The 14602-nt window shown below is 37.6% G+C and overlaps 1 protein-coding gene across 1 annotated transcript in view; it reads right to left on the bottom strand.

Annotated features, from left to right (window-relative positions):
- cog6 (component of oligomeric golgi complex 6) overlaps positions 1 to 14602 on the bottom strand; it is a 67895-nt gene that overhangs the window by 27549 nt on the left and 25744 nt on the right. Inside the window, exons 5-8 of the mRNA XM_026282690.1 lie at positions 5712 to 5823; positions 5309 to 5391; positions 5083 to 5153; positions 4703 to 4796 (exon numbers count right to left, since the gene is read on the bottom strand). Coding sequence (XP_026138475.1) covers positions 4703 to 4796; positions 5083 to 5153; positions 5309 to 5391; positions 5712 to 5823 — 360 coding nt within the window. The remainder of the gene's footprint in view (positions 1 to 4702; positions 4797 to 5082; positions 5154 to 5308; positions 5392 to 5711; positions 5824 to 14602) is intronic.

The following is a 14602-nucleotide window of genomic DNA, read 5'->3' as shown; positions in this document are numbered from 1 at the left end:
AAAATATTTTTTTAATTTTTAAGACATAAGTGTTCATTGAATCTATTGTAAAATTGATTTTCCATGTCTTAAAAAAAGACGTTTCCTTTTTCAACGTTTCGGCATTAAGTTTCGTGCAGAATAACAAGCAGCAACAGGAGTGCAACATTCTCGAAAAAATACGGGGACGGCTGCCATTCCAAACAAAAACATCATTGCAGCCTTCAACACGGCTGCATTTATGATTTAGGCAATTCAACAATCTCCGAGATTATTTTAAATAATGATCAATCCATTTAAATGGACTTGAGAACAGGCCATGTGTGTTTTTTTATTGAACGTAACCGACACTTAGGCTAGGCGGCACTAGGCAGGCATAATGAAATGTGCAAAAAGGCTAGGGCCATTACAAATTTATTGGACAGGAAAACAAGTCGATCAACATTTTCAGGGTCCAGAGCAGAGCGTTTTTTATTCACTATACATCCTGCTGTTGAGAACACGCGCTCCGACCGCACTGATGTCCCGGGACACTCAAGTACAACTGCGCAAGGTGGGGGTATTACTGCCTATTTTCCATCACAAAAGCCGGTCGCTGTTAGCTTGCAATGGTCCTTTTCATTTCGTGTCTACTGCACCGCGAGACCTCCAGACGCGCGTAAACGCGTCTTTACATTGACTTAACATTGAAATTATTTGCGCCAGACGCTCTATTCACTTTTGGTGTGTACGCAGCACAAGAGGTCGCTTTCAACGTCACTGGGTCTTATAGGCGCGTAAAATTGCTGGTATTTTCTGTCTAGCTTTTGCAACACATACTGCACTTTTCGGAATTCTTTATTTTCTTTTTCTGCTTGTTTATGGGTTTTGTTACATCTATATTTTTTAATTTTTTAATTCTTTTAAAATTATTAGTGTACATATTTGGTTAAAATCGATTCCCTATTTTCATTTTCGAAACTTTTTTGGTTTTGGTTCGAACTAAAAGTGACAGCCCTAGTACAGTACATGCCAAATTTTCTCAAGGGAAAAAAGTCAGTTGGTACTACATTACTAAAATGTTAAAATTTACTGATGTTAAAATTCCACTTGATGTTTTTAAAATAATAATATTATATTGATGTCTTTGCGTGGCTGAAAAACTGATTGAGCGATTACATGAAACAGCTAGGATAAGGATTGTAAAGTTATACTCTCTCTTTTAACTTGCCGGTCACACTTTATTTTAAGGTCCAATTCTCACTATTAAAGCTGCAGAAGGGAACTTTTGATGCTCTAGCGATTAATAAACAGAACTGCTTGTGTCTTGCGGAAGAACATCGTAGCCGGAGCTACTTCTCTCTGTTTATGTCTATGAAGAATCACAAAGGTACAGGGTTAGTCTGCCGCGGTACCCCCGAAGCAATCTAAAATAGTCTGAATATAAACACTTATTATAGGTGCACCCTAGTGATTCAGGACAAGCTAAAAACATGGTTTGGAAAATGGATTCATGGTGTACTCGCTTATTATGTTCATTTTTCTACATTTTGAACGCAAACAAAGTTACGGACCGCAGCTCTGATTGGTTGTTTTTTACCGGGAGCGGATGACTTTCTGCAAATGGCAATAGGACCACTGGGAGGAGCAAAAGGAGCTTGATTTTTTTTCACAGATTATCTGTCTCATATTCTACTGTAAGGACATAATGACAGGTTTAACAATTATGTAAAAATATATTTTTACAAAAGTTCCCTACTGCCGCTTTAACTAACCATTAACTATGATTTTGCCTCAATTAACTCCTGATTTGCTGCTTACTAATAGTTTATAAGGTAGTTGTTAAGTTTAGGGTATTGGGTAGGATTATGGATGTCATGCATTATATGTACTTTATAAGCACTAATAAATAGCCAATATTTTAATAATAGGCATGCTAATAAGTAACTAGTTATTAGTGAGAATTGGACCCTATATTAAAGTGTTACCAACTTGCCCTTAAATGTTTAGTCAAGTCTATATATCTAAAACTGCTATTAATGTGGAGGAGATGATAAGTTCACATGAGCCTCGCGCTGCGGCATCTGTTAACAACCTCAGCATTGCGTGATTATGAGTATATTGTGTATTAGCATGTAGATTAAAATTTCTGTACAGTCTAACATTAATCTCTAAGGGAGCTTTCACACCTCTAGTTCGATTCATTTGGACCGAACCAAGGGCAAACAAAAATACATTGTAGCATTTTTCAGCTTTTTTGGTTCCTTTTCACACCACACTGATTGCTTTGGTCCGTACCCATTAAAACAAACCAAAATGCAGTCACATGACAAACATCTACATCACTCATTGGTAGGGGTGCTCCGATCACGATCAGCCGATCATTAATGCGCATCTCGTCAGTAAAGACGGTTCTCTAATCAGCGGTTAATTCCATCAGGTGCGTGATTTCACATAGAGCAGCTGTTACTACACAGAGCCGTTGTTAATTGAGAAGATGCGCCAAAAAACGCTGAAAATGAAGTGGATTTGCGCATCTTCTCTATTAACAACGGCTCTGTGTAGTAACAGCTGCTCTATGTGAAATCACGCACCTGATGGAATTAACCGCTGATTAGAGAACCGTCTTTACTGACGAGATGCGCATAACGATCGGCCGATCTGATCGGAGCACCCCTACTCATTGGCCATGATGTATTACCTAAACTGCTTTTCGATTGGTCAGAATTTACATGTGGGAAAATTCCAACATAAGAGGAAAAGTCAGAAAACAACACAGAGACAACACAACTGCACAACAACACGACTGCGCGGGCTGGTTTTGTCCCTGGCCTTAATCTATTACATTGTTTGTATACACCACAATATGCAAAAAATATATTTCTATAATGAAGCGCGGATGCGGCTTGAAAACAACGTTCTAATGCACTGCAAACGGCGAGTGGGAATCGCTTGTAACTTCAAGCGGAGGCGTGCATTAATTCTTCTTAACTGACATGCTCATGGTCATCTGACCAAATTTCTATGAGGCTCCGCACCTCTTCCTTACTCCAAGTTTGTCCACGAGCTACCATGCTAAAGTTCAAACTGTCAACAAACACTTCCTCATCCCATAATGCACAACGCAGCTGACTACGGCAGCTGGTTTAGTCCAAAAATGATCAGTACTTTTTGCAGTTGGGTCTGTTCCATGTCGGATCACATTCTCACCACAAACAAACCGCACCAGAGTTTGTTTGAAAGCGTACCGAGACCACCTCTTCAAGCAGGTCTCGGTACGCTTGTTTGGTTCGCTTTTAGTCCGTACCTGAGTGCGACTGCTGCTTTCTCACGTGCCCAATCGAACCGCACCAGAGGGGGAAACGAACTCTGGTACGATTCAACCGAACTAAATGAGGCAGGTGTGAAAGCACCCTAATTGTCATACCATTTGAAATTCTTTTAACCCAAAAAGCTAAACTCCCTTCGAACTGGATCCTGACATGTGATCGCCTGGTAGCCGGGACAAAATCTTTAGGTTTACAGACGTGAAACAATGACAGCAACATACTCAATTTCCTGCGAAAAAAACCTAACCGTACCACTCAAAATATAAAGCATTATTATAAGCTAACCATTGTGAACCGGGCTAAAGACGATAGTTTTGAACACTGGCTGGTTATATACTTGCTCAAATATTGATTTCAGTTCATTTTTAAAGAGGTCGTATGATGCAATTAAAATTTTTCCTTTCTCTTTGGAGTGGAATAAGATCTGTAAAATTGCAAAGACTAAAGTCTCAAATATAAGATATTCTTTATAAAAATTAAGAGTCAACCACGCATTACTAATGTTATTTTTAGAGACTTCATATGACCCCTTAAAAAAAAAAATTGTTACGGACTGCAGCTTTAACAAATAAGCACAAGTCAACCTGCCATACCAAACAAGACCACAGGGAGATGCCAAAGGAGTGCATATAAACTACTATACGAATCTATTCAGTGTCACTAAACACACCAAAACACAAATGAAAAAAATGAAACCAATTCTATTCTAAATTTCAATTTTGAATGTATGGAAACTAAGTGATCTGAAGGCAGATCATCAGTGAACAGTTCCTCTTTCAGAGCAAGTGATCGTATCTGGGATGCACCTACAGTATTTACATAAACACCACTTCTCCAGAACACGCTTCTTCAGCAAGCATCCATTATAAAACACTCACTGTACATTTATTTTGACAACTATGTGAATATACATAGCAGTGCAAGTGTGTTTGCTAGATTCAGTCCGGTGCTGTATGCATTTTCCCGTCAAGCACCACGCCGTTATAATTAGCAAATGTATTGGCGCTCATTTTTGCGCCCATGGGCGTAATGGTTATAGAAAAGGGCTGGCGCAATGCTATTTTATGCAGCTGAAAATAGACTGCGTAATAGACCAACTCAAACCTGGTCTAAAGTCTGGCGCAATGTTTTTTTTCTTTGTTTTTTAAAGAGCATGTTAGTATAGATCAAATTCAACGTTTTATTTAATTTAACGTTTGGGGTCAGTAAGTATGAGTAAAAGTATCGTTTCCAAAAGAACAATAACTGTTTTCAGCATACTACTAATAAGAAACCACCAAATCAGCATTTTAGAATGATTTCACTAAGAAAATGAAATACATCACTGCTGAAAAAAGATGTGTATTGTTATGCTCTATGGGCATTAGAAAAAAGTGTGTTTTGGGACAAGTGTGTTTGTAAGGGACAGAACTCACTTATAAAGAACAGGACGATCCTGGAGAGATTCCATAGCTTGACTCAACACTGGAGAAATATCACATGTTTCCTGAGTCAACCCTCTGCACTCATCTACAGACAAAGAAGACAGACACAGAAACATCTATAAGACATCCTATAATACAAAAACACATAAATACCTTATTACATTTTTTCATTATGCAACTAAAACATAATACTAAAGTAGTACAATAATAATGTAAAACAGGAGTGTCATTAGTCGTTCTGTAAGCTATGAGTCAGTTTTCTGTTTCACATTCTCTGGCAGAAGCAACTGTGCTTATATTTCAGAAACTTCTCGCCTCCGCTGTGTGTGTGTGTGTGTGTGTCTGTGTGTGTGTCCAGAGCACACACTCACTCTGAGCCCAGCGATAGAGCTGCTCGTATGCGGTCTCCTGTAACACAGCCATCTGCTCCATGATCTCCAGCCTGCAGTAAAGCACAGACATCACTAAACATCTACATTCAAAAAGTCAAGAAAGAATCAAGATGGTTCTTATATACAGTATTCTTGTATTTTAATTACATTTCTAATCTATTCTGTTCTATTTAATTCTATTCTATTCTAGTGTATTCTCTCTCACCCTGCCGTTTGCTGGTTAGTCCTCAGTAAGACCTTCACATCTTCATGGATGTTCTTCACACGGTTCAGTGCTGTGAAGAAGTCCTGTACAATACACACACAGTTCAAACTAACATTAGAGATGATTCTGTCTGAACTTATGGGATAATTTAACTTGTGAGTTTTATTGGTGTAATATAACACTACAAGAAAGTTTGAATACTGAGCTGAGAAGCTTTTTTTTTTAATTAAATATCTTGTTTTTTTTGTTTTGTTTTTTTTGGAGGGTGGGGGGGGGGGTTGTTATATTTTAAGATGAATATAATGTTGACAATCAAATCTCATGGTTCATTTATGTGCTTTGGTTATCAACTGAATTTTCATGGCCAATGACCAGCAGTATTTCTATAGGATAACATGGTTACCTCAGTGATGGGACCATCTCGTGCAGAACGTAATGTTGCCATTTCAGTGGCAGACAGCTGGAACTTTGACAGGAATGCCTGGGCCACCTGAGCTCGAACCTCCAACCGTTGACTAAAGAGAGAAGTTTAAATAATCATTTTAATAGGTATAATAATAATAATTTGTGACATTTACATAGCGTTTTTTCAAGGTACTCAAAGCCCTTTACATAGAAAGGGGGAATCTTCCTGGATGAACGCCCCTCCACACACCAGCTTATCGGTGGAGAGGAGACAAAGTGATGAAGTCAATCAGTAGATATGGGGGTGAGTAGTAGGCCATGATGATGGACATGAGGATGGAATGGGTGAATTTGTTCAGGATCAGGATTTTGTACATCCCTACATTTTTTTGAAGGACATCCTGGGACTGACCACAGAAAGTCAGGTCCTCGGTTTAATGTAACATCCAAAAAATGGTGCTTTCTGACAGTATAGAGTCCCCGTCACTATAATAGGGTGCTTGGACCCACACAGACCTCTGGCTGAGCACCACCTGCTGGCCTCACTAGCACTTCTAACAGCAGTGACCTAGATTTCCCAGGACGTCTCTCATCCAGGTTCTGACAAGGCTCAGCCCTGCTTAGCTTCAGTGGGCAAGCAGTCTTGTACTTGAGCGATATGACTGCCTACATTTATGTAAACATATAAATTCAAATAACAGCATACGCTTATACAGAAACAAAGATTTTATTCAAAGCAACTTTCCTGAGCCAACCACAAGATGGCACCAAAGCTCTTGTCAAAACTACAACCCATACTCGCACTTCAAAATAAACATATTACTAGTCTTTCGCCATTCATAACACTATTAGAAAAGAGAACTGTAAAAGGAATTGTAGAACACTAAAACAAGGAAAGATGGCTCGAGGCAACATTATTAGAACAAGAACATCTATAAAGCATGACATCAGAACAATAGCAGTCATGTCCTCAAGAGAGCAACTCTGCTGATTCAGCCCTCTTTCATTTCTTCACTTTCCTCTCACCACTTACCAGCAACTCAGACCATGCATTTATTTTGTGAAGCTGCTTGTAATTAGATACTGTCTCTTAGTGTTAAAGCAATACTAATGAAACAATAAAGTCCTCCATCCCTTTGACCCAAGGTTATTATAGTTCTGCTTTTTTTAAATAGTTTTCAATTTTGCTTTAAATTTTAGTTTTACTTATTTTCATGAATGGTTTTGTTTGTTTTAGTTTAGTTTTTATTTTGCAAACACATTTCTATTTAGTTTTTATTTTATTTAGTTTTAGTAATTATAGTTTAGCAGCTAACAGAACACTTCCAGTGTAGACCAAAGAAAGCAAAGCAAGACATTTATTTTCAGCAAAATGTAATGTTTGCACAGTTTACAGTTAACTTTTGATAAAAATAACAAGGATTTGAGATGCAAAAAAGTACCAAACAAATGCACCTTAAATTTTTTACGTTTGTGGGATTTTTCCCCTTAATTTCAACACCACAAAGTTTATTTTTCAGGGTGACAATGCATTTGCTTTTTCCTGTTTCGGAATTAAATTCGAAATAGTCCCAAACAGGGCTCTGTCGTTTCCTACCTTCTGCCATCATACATGTCTGTCGTATTTATCGGTAAACTGATGTTGCTGTCAGCCTCAGCTAACATCACATGCACAAAGCGCCATCTACAGTTAAATGTATTATACAGCCTGTTTGGTTTTAAACTAAAGCACGTCACGGGATGAAAGCTTATTAATTACAAAAACTAATACTTATTTTTGCTAATTATTTTATTTCAGTTAGTTTTTCTTTAACTGTTGCTAGTTTAGTTTAGTTTTAGTTTTTCATTTATTAAGAATTTTACATTTTATTTCAGTTAACGAAAATCTTATTTAAAAACTGATTTAGTTTTAGTCTTAGTTTCAGTATTCGTTTACGAATATAACCTTGCTTTGTCCTAGTGAGATTTTGAACCTGCAGCGTGCAGCATTTTTGAGCGAATCCATTTGCAATTGGTTCAGTCCATTCAAAGTATTGAAAGGCTTCATCTATTCTGACAGATCCTTATGATAATGTGTTGGATAAAAAATTCCCTATTTTCTAACTTGTTTGGCGAAAGATACAGAGCTGCTTGGTGATGGTGAAAGGGGCATTTTGATGGGTGAAATAAATGTAGTGGATTTCAATGCAATCGAATGCAAAATCTCAGTCTTGTGAGTGAACCTCAAAATTTGTAACGAAACGCAAAACTTTTGCAAAACTTCTGCAAAACATTACAAGTTTTGTGAGTGAATGTGAAAGTTTTATTAATAACACCCAGAGAATGTCCCTCTCTCAGACAGCCGACAATTCAGTTTGTTTAAATTTGTATTGCACTTGAATGGTCAATGCACACAGTTATATCATGTTAAATAAGCCTTTTGCATTTGAAAAACTATGTTTTTTTTTTTTTATCTCAGTTCAGTTGTTCTGTTTGTCCTTAATTAAATTTCAGTCCCTCCAGAAAAACGCGGATTATTTTTGTGATTGTTGCGGGCAAAAATCCTTGATTTTGCGGCAGGTTTTCTTAAAAAATGCGATGGAATATGCAGGATATTTTTGCAATCTTATGCAATGAAATTGCGGGAACTTGCAAAAAACTGCGGTTTGATGAAAATGAGAAAAAAAGGTGACCCCCCCCCCCCAACACCGTTCTCACTAGGCTACTACCTTACTGTAAAGAGTCATTTCTTATGACTTCCTATGATAAGCAAGCATACTAAATCACAGAATATTTAAGTTCTCATTCTGTTTTATTTCAGACCTTAATTAACACATGGCTCAAACTTACAAAACATTGTCAAACAAGTTCTCTAGCTTTACAAAAGGAATATTCAACAACTTCTGTAAAAATTAATACAAATAAAATATACACACAAATATACAAATGCTGTTTTACAGGAATTGCAACGTGCAATCTCTTAGTACTGCTACGTAAATTATTTTATATACTACTTATATACTTGTAACTAATAAACTGTAAGGTTTTGGTACTATTCTGTAACAAAAAAGTACAATCTTACAACTGTAGAGGTGCATCAACTTCTGAATGAAACTACAACAGTCCACTTTGAAAATGAAAGCTAACTGCGTAGCCTCTAACACTGGCCTATCATTCACCATCCTCATCCTCATCCCTCTGTCATAATAATTTGCCCCCACTGTCATGTAAAACACCGGGTAACTGCTTCGTGGGGTCTTTTGCGCTTATTTTTGTTGGCAGATGAGAATGATTTGCGTCCTTCACCCTGGTTTCACCGCGGGCTTCACAGATGATATTCACGTCGCGCAATTACGTCACTTCATAAGGTTATCATTGGAAAATAATGGCGATTTACTTGTGTGAAGTAAACGCAACATTTTTCAACTTTCTGCTAAGATATATTTGACTTTTTTTGCAACGTAAATTATTATTATTATGAAATCATGCTACCTCCACATATTTTGCTTCCTGAAATCGGCAATTTATGCAGCGAAAGTGCGGCGTATTTGAAAAAAATGCAACCCCGCATAAATATGCGGCCTTTGGCTGATTATGCATTAAATCACGCGATCGCATAATTGCGTTTTTCTGGAGGGACTGTAATTTTTGTTTTTACTTTTGATAAAATGCGTTTAGTCGTGTGGGCTTGCTTTGGGATCATACTGCCTGTTTCCAGTGTAAAAGTACATGACATTTGCTTTAGGTCAGGGAAAAGATATGATCTGACCTAAAATATTTGAATAATGAGAAGATATGAAAGGTGTATATTTATTATTATTATATACTAGCTTCTATTATCAAAGCTTTCATTACGGTTTGTTGACTTTAACCAGCAAGGCTAAAATAATTCCCTGTTAAAACTCCACGTAGGCTTAGTGATAGATTTTAGCTTAAAACCTGTGCAGTTAACTAAAAGGTGACAACTTTGAGGCACTGTTTATGTTGAACCTACAATAATTGCATAACTTAATTATCAAATGTGTTATTTTGTTGTTTCTTTTAGAAACTGCATTCAAAATCCATCTGGCTCAAGGTTGAAGGTTTGAATGCCCATGATGACACATATATTACAAATTTTTTAAGACTAAACTACATTTATTTCAGTGGAGTGCAACTGTGGAAAAAATGACTGATAAACGCGCATACAGTTTATTGAACTTATGGCTCAGATGAGCATGGGTGCCTTCATCGGACACCAAGCTGTGAAGGATTGTGTTTTGTCAATCATCCTCTGAATCCTCCTCATGAGCTATTAATGAGAACTGCTGGTGCCAAAAGATCACTGCAGAACCACAGGATGTCACATGAGAAGAAACATCAAAGTGAACTGAAAAAGGGTGAAACCATCCCACAAGTGAAGAAATATAACTATAAAAAAAGCAGAAAGTCACAGATGAAAACCTAGGAGCAGTCTGTAAAGCTCAGGACATAGGCCTATAATTGAAAAGAAAGAAAACTCCTGCCAGGGTGAAGATTTTCAAAAACTCTCAGTGTTATCTTGTAGACAGTGAAACCAGAGATTTTGGCTTGTGAAGTCAGAGCATGTGCAGTTATCTCCGCCTACTGGAAACATTTTTTAGGCTTCTGATTGGCCAATATGGCCGTTACCATTAAGATTATATTGCCATCTTTTGGCTTGGCATGCTCTTGATAGTGCTTCATAGCATGCTTTTGCATTTTCATGTGACCAGAGCTTTTTTTTTTTTTTTTTTTTTTTTTTTTTTTTTAAACAAAAGAATAAAAAACTGTTAAAAAAAAAAAAAAAAAAAAACCTGTGTACGTGTGGACATGGCCTCTGTTTTTGTGTTTGCTTTTGGTCTTGTTTTTCCTCATTCTCTTTTGTTTTAGCTATTGCTTGTTTAGTTACCATAGTACAGTGGTTCCCAACCTTTTTCAGCTCACGGCCCACACCACCACACACATATGTTTGCGCGGCCCACTTCAAAAAAGAATTAACTGGCACCGCTATTGTTGGGTTAATAACTAAGTACTCAGAAGCTAGATTGTTAACTGTATTTATTGAATGAACTAGGGCTGTACGATATGGACAAAAAAAAAAAAAAACTATCGCGATTTATTTGATCAATTTTGCGATTATGACACACACCTAATATGCTTTTACAGTCATAAATGCATTCACGATTAATTTGAAACATATTTCCAAAAGAAAACCAATTAGAGCTTTATCAAAAAGTTGTAACGTCTCTAGAACAGACATAAGTCAAAATTATCACTATAGTAAAGATGTAACAAAATGTATAGACTTTTGTCAAAAAAAAAAAAAAAAAAATCCCTTGTCCAGGGACTTTTTTTTTCTTTTTTGTCATGCATTGTTCATAGAGCTCATTAATTGTAGTGGTGCCTCAGGTGTTTGCAGTGTGCAGTATGTGTATGCGGTCAACAGCGAAAGCACATAAATATAACGCGAAAGCACATTAAAATAATGCACGAGTGTGAATCTCTCTGTTCGCACGCAGATTTCCTTTGCGCTGTCACAAATCCAGACGTGCTTGCTCAGTTACACACTGCTCTGCACGGAGAGAGTGTGCGCACTTAAAACGTGTCTCCTCTCACTTAAACTGCGTCCTGTGCACTCACAACACTCTCTATGCTCATGTGTTAGATATTATTTTCGCACGTTTTTATTTCTAGCCTTTTACCGCGTGCAGTGTGAACACGCTGATCCGTTAACATGGGCTTGGAAAAAAGGCGCATCACAGACAGTATGTGAACCTGGAGTAGGCATATGCCCAGTCTGTTCTGTTCTCGCGCTAGGTGCGTTGCATTCTGATTGGATTGGATAGCATACTACAGGAGGTCATTGCCACGGAAAATCGTGCTATAAAGTGAATTAGAAACGTGCACGCTCAAATCGTCATTTTATGATGATTTCTATTAATCACACAGCCCTAGAATGGACTGGAAATGAACAGAAAATAACTTGGGCTGGCACCGCTCAGCAAAATGGGAAAACCAGATCCAGGCAGAGCTCAGCACCGGATAGATAGTCACCGGAGCAAGCAGTTAGGAGGAAACACAACAGCCATTTATGCATGTTTGAATTTGTTGTTCTGTAGCATATGCAGCAAAAATATCTAAGATAAATTGGTGGTTTATTCTTAAACCAATCAGCGAGCTCGAATAGTGGAAGCATAGTAACAGTTTAATATTTCTTTTTTATTATTTAATTATATATATATGAAATGATGTTATGTTATGACTTAGACATTTTTACATATATTAACAATATTATTTATTTTAATAGTAATTGGCGGCCCACCTGCAATACCACCGTGGACCACAGGTTGAAAACCACTGCCGTAGTATATAGAAAGCATAGGTTGACCCTGAAGACTTTTGCTGTGCAGTGTTAAATATTAATGACAAATGTTAATAATTGAGGCAACACAAAGCAATACAGAGTCACAGCGCACAGCTCCACATAGAGAAGCTCAAAGAAAGCTCAAGGAAAGAGATATTGATGCATTAAATCTGTGCAATAGCATATTGAGCCTTTTCTTTTAACAGTTTTAAATCTCAGTTATTGTGCGCTCTTGGAGAGAGTTTCATCGTCTTGACTGTCGTAAATAAATATGACACACAGTTTGAATGCTGAATGGAGGATGACAGACAGCCGCAGCAAAGAGAAGAGTTTACATGAATTCAATGACTTAAATATTAATCTGTAGTTTCACTGCTATACAATACATACATTTAATAATATTTGTAAGCTTTATGGTGCACCCCAATAACCTTGTTACCACAGATAAATATGGCTGATAAATGATATTATGATTTTTTTTTTTTATGTCTGATCTACTAACGCTGAAATAACCATCCAAAGTGTTCCTCAGGCTAACGCCTCCTTTAATCAAACCTACTGATTATCAAGCACAACATATTACAGAAAATGAGTGAAGACATTAATCAATGCCTCAACCCAGAATAACATCCACAGAAGCCCACAACACAGTGCAGCAGGCTTGCCTACTTATTGACCTTCATTTATTTGCTGTGTATGGGGATATACTAAAGACAAAGACATTTGTGTGGGTTGGTAATAATGTCCCAGCTTAATTAACAGAATCAGATAACGAGCCCTTCTGAATATCAGAATTTTCACTGCAAGTCTTCACTTTCAGAAATATCACTACCAAAGAAAGGGACATCAAATAACAAATGACTTTTAAAATTATCCCTTCAGATACCATGACAACAAAACAACAAATTTTACTAGTGTTGTTAAAAGAGCCGATACTACTTTTTTTTTTTTTTTTTTTTTTTTTTAAGTACCAATGGTACAGAGTACCCGGTTAACCTGGTTCCTGATGCTGAAAGGTGTGGATTGGGCAGGTGAGAAAGCAGCATTCGCACTCGGGTGCGGACTAAAAGCGGACCAAACAAGCATACCGAGACCTGCTTGAAGAGGTGGTCTCGGTACCCTTTCAAACAAACTCTGGAGCGGTTCGTTTGTGGTGAGAATGTGATCCGACCTCGAACAGACCCAACTGCAAAAAGTACTGATCATTTTTGGACTAAACCGGCTGCTGTAGTCAGCTGTGTTGTGCATTATGGGATGAGGAAGTGTTTGTTGACAGTTTGCCCTTTAGCATGGCAGCTCATGGACAAACTTGGAGTAGTGAGGAGGTGCGGAGCCTCATAGAAATTTGGTCAGATGACCATGAGCATGTCAGTTAAGAAGAATTTATGTACGCCTCCGCTGGAAGTTTCGAGCGATTCCCGCCTGCCGTTTGCAGTGCATTAGAACATTGTTTTCAAGCCGCATCCGCGCTTCATTATAGAATTTTTTTTTTTGCATATGGTGGTGTACAAAATCAATGTAACAGATTATGGCCAGGGACAAAAATCAGCCCGCGCAGTCGTGTTGTTGTGTAGTTGTGTTGTCTCTGTGTTGTTTGCTGGCCTCTTTATGTTGGAATTTTACCACACGTAAATTCTGACCAATCGAAAAGCAGTTTCGGAAATACGTCATGGCCAATCAGTGATGTAGATGTTGTCATGTGACTGCATTTTGGTACGTTTCAACTGGTACGGACCAAAGCAATCAGTGTGGTGTGAAAAGGAACCAAAAAAGCTGAAAAATGCTGCAATGTATAATTGTTTGTCCTTGGTTCGGACCAAATGAATCGAACTAGAGATGTGAAAGCACCCTTAAAGACAGACACCCCAGATCAAATGAAAGAATTCAAGCAGGTAAGTTTAATTGTGTTTCCCATACATTGATTTATTTGAGTCAGCCTGCCACAATATCAAAACTGACCATCACAAATAGATTTTCTAAAAGGCTTTGACTTTGCTGAACAGTACATGTCAAAGTCAAAACCCAGTGCGGGTGGAAACCAGCTGTCTTCAGAAAATTATGGATTTCATTTTTATTTCATCTTGCCTGTAATGACTGAGCAGTGTTTGGGAGCGCTGGCTGAGCACTTATTTGATTACAGCTAGGGATGCACGATATATCGGCCATCATATCGATATCAGCCGATAAATGTTAATTTTCCTGTTATCATTATCAAACCGATAAGAGAATTTGGCCGAAATCTTAGAGCCAATAAATAATTGCATTATTTCCTGCAGAGACACTTCAGATGCGCTCTGTTCACCATGATAATTTTTAATTACTTTGAATATCATTGGAAATGCTTCTAAAAGGAAAATACAGTGAACTGCAACATGTGCAGAGCAAGTCTGTCATATTATAATTAGATTATTAGCAACTGTAAAATAATGTAACAGAATTTTTGTTTGCCTGTGTTTTAGTGAATTGTTAAGGGAAGAGCGCATCCACAATGGATCCACATGACTAGCACAGTTAAGTTCGCTTGTGCATTTAGTCTTTTGTGCAAT

This window comes from Carassius auratus, chromosome 15, assembly GCF_003368295.1.
Source record: "Carassius auratus strain Wakin chromosome 15, ASM336829v1, whole genome shotgun sequence".
Lineage (NCBI taxonomy): Eukaryota > Metazoa > Chordata > Actinopteri > Cypriniformes > Cyprinidae > Carassius > Carassius auratus.
Note: the sequence above shows the minus strand (reverse complement) of the source record. Positions and strands in the feature narration are given on the sequence as shown.